We start from the raw sequence: 6,000 nt of genomic DNA on the forward strand, positions 1-6,000 counted from the left end.
AAATTTTGAGACAAAACGGCGACGTATCAATTCCACAGCAGGGATCCGGTCGTTAAAATGAGAGTAATGTGCATATTTCCCATTATACCCCTGGGTACATCAAATTCACACGCGTACATAGCTGAACGCGAGCCACGTGCGAATGCCAGCACCTTAACCAAGCCAGTGTAAATTAGAGCAAAAAATAAAGAAAATTAAAAAAGACAATCTTTTCTTTCCTAAAAATAAAGTGGAGAAGAGAGAGAGAGCAATTTCTCTTGAGCTTGATAGAACTTTTTATTCTTATTTATTCTACAGACAAAAAACAGAGAAAAGGAAAACAAACACAACTGTCCATAATCTCTCCAGTTACATCCCATGCTCTTAGATTTGTCCATGGTTTGATCCCTCTAATTTCATAAGCTGCAATCGGTACGAATCGATGATGCAAAACATCCCAAGAATTATAAAAGAATCTCACTGTTTTCTGGGATCTCCACGATATGCATAAAAATTGAATCTTTTTGTGGTGATGATCTTGATGTGGGCTTTCCCCAATTTCGATTCTATTGATCTATGCGATTGTGTTGAATTGGGGATGATATTAATTTGCATTGACTATTGAGCTGTTGTTTCTGGGCTGCAATCTTGTTTTTTATGTTATTGATGTGTCTATTGATGCAGATGGTTTTGTTTCTTTTTTTGGTGATTTTGTTTAGTGAGTGGAAACAGTGGCATAGTCTGTAAGAATTTGCTTTACCTGATTAATTTGGTTCTGAATTTATGTTGTTGGTTTTGGATTGAACGGTAGCGAATCTATATTGATTGAGCTTCTTTGCTTATGTAATGATGATTGAATTCTTGTTTGTTAGCTTATTCTTCGATTATTTTTAGCATCGGACCTGTTTTTTAATGTTATATTTATAGTCAAGATGTAAATATTTGAGAGGTGATGGAATGATTGGATTGGCAAAGTGCTAAAAACATTTGTTGTGCAGATTAGATATGGCGTCAATGGTTGCAAAGGCTTGTGGCAGTACTTCCAGTCAAATGCCGGTAATGACGGTTCAAGAAAAGGGAAGTAGGAATAAGAGGAAATTCCGGGCTGATCCCCCTTTGGCTGATCCTAATAAGGCCATCCCTTTACCTTCAAATGAATGCACCAGTTTTGAATTCTCAGCAGAGAAGTATGAGAGTCAGGGGCATATGAATGGGTGTGATATGTGTTGCATAAACCAAGATAGTTCAGATCATAGTTTGAAACTCGACCTTGGACTGTCTTGCGCTGTGGGGATGTCTGAGATAGGCCTGAGCCGGCCTAGAGAGGATATAGAGGTATCAGCGGATGAGTTCCGTGATGCTGATTGGAGTGACCTTACAGAATCCGAGCTGGAAGAGCTCGTTTTGAGCAATTTGGATACAATTTTCAAGAGTGCTGTAAAGAAAATAATTGCTAGTGGTTACAGTGAAGAAGTTGCTACTAGGGCGATTTTGAGGTCTGGCCTTTGGTACGGATGCAAGGACATTGTATCAAATATAGTGGAAAACACACTAGGATTCCTTAGAAGTGGGCAAGAAATCGATCCTTCTAAGGAGCACTATTTCGAGGATTTGCAGCAGATGAAGAAGTATATATTGGCAGAGCTCGTTTGCCTTCTAAGAGAGGTCAGACCTTTCTTTAGCACCGGGGATGCAATGTGGTGTCTGTTGATATGTGATATGAATGTGTCGCACGCTTGTTCCCTGGACGGTGATAGTTTTGTTGGTGATGCGAGTTCAAATATGAACCCCTCCGTTTCTGCTCAATCTCAGTTGAGATCAGAGCTCAAAAGCTCTGAATATAACAATTTAGTTCCTTGTAAGCCAGATGCTTCAATTCCGCATGATCATAGTTGTCCATCTGAAGCAGCTCACCTGGCTTCGGTTCACGGTGATCATAGCTTCCAGTCTGAGACGCCTAAGATAACTAGTGGTCCTAACTCGAAGCTAAAAACTTCCCTTGTTTCGAACGGACTTGCTCAAGATAAAGATTCTCACAATTCTGCATCTAATGCTAGTGAAAAACCTTTCACTGCATCAGGAGTGTCTACAGTTGCTGAGGAGAAATTTTTTGGCAGTAGGAAAGTTTCTGCGATTACGAAAAGGGAGTATATATTACGTCAAAAGTCAATGCATTTTGAGAAACACTACCGCACGTACGGCTCTAAAGGTGCTTCTAGATCTGGTAAGCTTAGCAGTTTTAGTGGCCTAGTCTTGGATAAGAAACTTAAGGGTGTGGCAGAGTCTGCAGGCATAAATGCCAAGAATGGCCCGCTCAAGATTAATAACAAGGGAGTTGGATTTGATGTCACTCCAGATAATGTGAGTCGCAATCTTCCAACAACTACAGCATTTACTTCAGCTCCAACGTTTGGGTTGGAAGCTAATGATCAATCTTTGTTGCCTAAATCGAGTATCTCATCTGCCTTACCTTTGGTTCCAGTGAACGCCTCCCCTTCTTTACCGGTTGCTGATACAGAGCTTTCTCTATCTTTCCCTGCCAAAAGCATCGCGAATCCAATGCCAATAAGCTACAACATTGAGGCGGCCAATTGTAGCTATCTTGGCTTGTCAAGTAATAAGTCTCTTGGCCAGTGGGGCCCCCAGGACAGGAAAGATGAGATGATTATGAAGCTGTACCCAAGATTGAAGGAATTGCAAAATCAGCTCCAAGAATGGACGGAGTGGGCGAATCAGAAGGTCATGCAAGCTGCAAGAAGACTTGGTAAGGACAAAGCGGAGCTTAAAACACTTAAGCAGGAGAAGGAGGAAGTGGAGAGGCTGAAAAAGGAAAAGCAAACGTTAGAAGAGAACACCATGAAAAAACTTTCGGAGATGGAGAGTGCTCTATGCAAAGCAAGCGGCCAAGTAGAGCGAGCTAATGCTGCTGTTCGCCGGCTTAATGTTGAGAATTCTGCATTAAGGCGGGAAATGGAAGCTGCTAAGGTACGTGCTGCAGAGTCGGCTGCAAGCTGCCAAGAAGTGTCAAAGAGGGAGAAGAAGACCCTGATGAAGTTTCAGTCATGGGAGAAGCAGAAGAACGTTTTTCAAGAGGAGCTCTCTGCTGAGAAATTGAAATTGACACAGATGCAGCAGAAACTAAAGCAGGCTACAGATGTGCATGATCAAGTTGAGGTATATGCAGCCATAATTCTAGTGTAAAATCATTATTGATGTTGATTCATCTGATAGGATATGTGATTTTTCGACTTCTATCTAACTAGAAGTCCATGTGTTGTTGCCACGTCTTTCGGTATGCTCCTTTGTATGTTCGTGTTGATATATTTGACTGGGATTCCTGTGACTAAACAGCTAAAGTTAGTTATGGAGTAAACTGTTTTGACACCATGATGTATTTTGAGTTGCACCTTATTGTTATGCCTCACACTTGGAGTACCTACGTTAGTGTCTTCAGGGAGTCGAAATGAAAGATCCCATTATAATGGGAACTACATAGTATTTGATAAAATATCTGACTGTGGACTCAATGAGAAACATGGCCATGATAATGGTATAAATATATGTTGGTCTTCTTGGAAGATGGAGCTAAGGGCTAACAGCTAATTGTTGTCAAAATCTTTAGTTTCCATCTCCGTCTAATCTGATCATGTGAATATGATGACAATTACAGGCCAAACTGAATCAGGAGGAGCAGGCGAAGTGTGAACTGCTTACACAAGTCAGTTCATTGAAAAAAGAGAGAGAACAAATTGAAGTCTCCACACAATCCAAGGAGGATATGATCAAATCAAGAGCTGAAAACAATCTACAGAAGTATAAAGATGATATAGCAACGCTCGAAAAAGAAATTTCCCAGCTGAGGTTAAAGACCGACTCGTCCAAGATAGCTGCCCTTAGAAGAGGTGTAGACGGAAGCTATGCCAACAAACTGACCGACTTCAGAGACACAGAGCTTCTGAAAGACTCCGCAATCTCTTACATCTCCAAGATGGTGGCAGCCACAGATCTCCATGGCTTCTCCAAGAACGGAGGTGTGAAGCGTGAGAGGGAATGTGTGATGTGCCTCTCTGAGGAGATGTCTGTGGTCTTCCTCCCTTGCGCACATCAGGTGGTGTGTACAATGTGCAACGAGCTCCACGAGAAGCAGGGAATGAAGGACTGCCCATCCTGCAGAGGCCCAATCCTGCGACGTGTCTGTGTACGTTATGCTCTCCCTTAAAGTTTTAATATTGCAGATAAAGATGAGTTTGCTAATAATATATATGTGTTGGACTGATTTACAATAAACATTGGATGTGTGGATACAACCCCTACAAAAAGAAAAGGGAAAAAACACAAACAAGAAGAGAAAAAAACCAAATGGCTTGTGTTTGAGTCTGGTTTGTATATGCTTGTTACCCTATTTTTATTTTTTGTTTCCTTTTTCGAATAATAGCGTGCTGCGATTCTTATGTCTGCCGGTACATGTAATTCTGTTTAAGAACATATTTATAAACTCAAGTGGAGATAGTTTTGGCTTTAAATTTTGTTGTTGATTTGTTGTCTGAACTTTGTTTGTTCATGGTCTCATATATACTATGGATTTTTTGTGCTGTGATAATTTTAGGTGAAAGAGCTTTCTTGATTTCTTTGTTGATCAGCTTTATGAGAGTGGTGTGATTCTATTTTGTAGCTTTGGGAAATCTTTCTGGTCAATTAAACTAACTTATTTGATTCTTGACTGTCTTTGTTGAGCATCTATCATACCAATTGAATTAAAAATTGAATTGAATTTTGTTTGATGGAACATATAGGTTGCCTTTGTGGAATTCTTCCTAATTTATTTATAAAAAGAATACTATATTGTGCGCGTATTATTTTAACTCACACATTTATCTTTTAATTTATGTTTTAAAATTTTGGAAACCTTTTTGTTCAAAAATTGTAACTATGAAATGTTCCATATGCGAATGTGTGGCATCGCAATTTCGGAAACCTTTCTAATAGTAGCATTTTTTCTGCATATTAGTAAACTTGCAGTTTTTCAAATTCTACTGTCTGAATACAGTCTAGTTATATTAAATTTCATATGTTTGCAGTATGGACAATTACTAGAATGGCAAAAATAACCATGTGCAAAAATGAATATGGCAACACCTATTTATTTGATAATTTATCGATGTTTCAAACCTTTGTTAGCATATAATGTGCCTAAGAAATACCAAGATGTTACAACACAATAATTTGCTATTCATTCATAAGAACAGTTTTACACCCGTGGAATACATGGGTTTTTTTAATAATTTCTATGTTATGTGAAAGTATTATCAAAATACTAGTGTGAGTTAACACTTCTTAGTTCTAAATGTACAATCATTGAAATTTGCATAGATACATATCTTATAAGGTAACGACTTATCTACTAATTCTTTCATGCATTTAAAAATTGCTTCCAGACAAGACAAATTAAATCCAACTACACCTGGAGGAATTAAAATTAATTTGTGTGAATGCATTATAACTAAAAAAGAAACCTCGCGATCAACTTGTAATTGATTCAATAAATATTAAGCAAAAAGTGCTATGCATAATTTGTAACTTTACCGTTATTCAAAACTATCACGTGAATCCTATCTCAATTAACTAACATATGGCTTTGTAATTTTATGATAGTAGACATTTTAATTTTATAATGGACTACTAAGGTTTTTTTTTAAACAAAAAATTATTTTTAAGAACCCAAAATTTTATATAGAATGGAGTATGCTGAAATTTCCATTATTTATTTTAGACTAAATGAAAGCTCCAAATTAGTAGGAGTGGGGAATGGGGTTGCAAAAGTCCAATGATTTGAATTATTGCATTTATAAAGATAATACTCCGTATATAATAATCCAAAAATCTGAAATAATTATTTTAAGAGTTCTAAAATTGGACCAGTGCCATTTTGTCAATTAGAAAAATATGTGTTGTGCACAAGGAGGGAACTAATATAAAAATTTCCTCATGTGTTTGCGCCAAATTCAATTTTTATTTTGATAC

The 6,000-nt window shown here is 37.9% G+C and overlaps 1 protein-coding gene across 3 annotated transcripts; it reads left to right on the forward strand.

Moving 5' to 3' along the window:
- Positions 1 to 218: 218 nt before the first annotated feature.
- LOC125194222 (putative E3 ubiquitin-protein ligase RF298) lies at positions 219 to 4,502 on the forward strand. 3 transcript variants are annotated; one of them, XM_048092331.2, is made up of 3 exons: positions 219 to 508; positions 978 to 3,153; positions 3,650 to 4,502. In XM_048092331.2, exons 2-3 carry the CDS (start codon positions 985 to 987, stop codon positions 4,196 to 4,198), a joined length of 2,718 nt encoding a protein of 905 aa, XP_047948288.1. In that variant the 5' UTR covers positions 219 to 508; positions 978 to 984; the 3' UTR covers positions 4,199 to 4,502. The 3 variants fall into 3 exon arrangements, with proteins under 3 accessions (XP_047948288.1, XP_047948289.1, XP_047948287.1); XM_048092332.2 differs by having other exon boundaries at positions 219 to 411; positions 983 to 3,153; XM_048092330.2 differs by having other exon boundaries at positions 220 to 411.
- Positions 4,503 to 6,000: the final 1,498 nt, after the last annotated feature.

This window comes from Salvia hispanica, chromosome 4 (assembly GCF_029641045.1).
Source record: "Salvia hispanica isolate PSC_SH4W2 chromosome 4, Shi_PSC_v1, whole genome shotgun sequence".
Taxonomy (NCBI): domain Eukaryota; kingdom Viridiplantae; phylum Streptophyta; class Magnoliopsida; order Lamiales; family Lamiaceae; genus Salvia; species Salvia hispanica.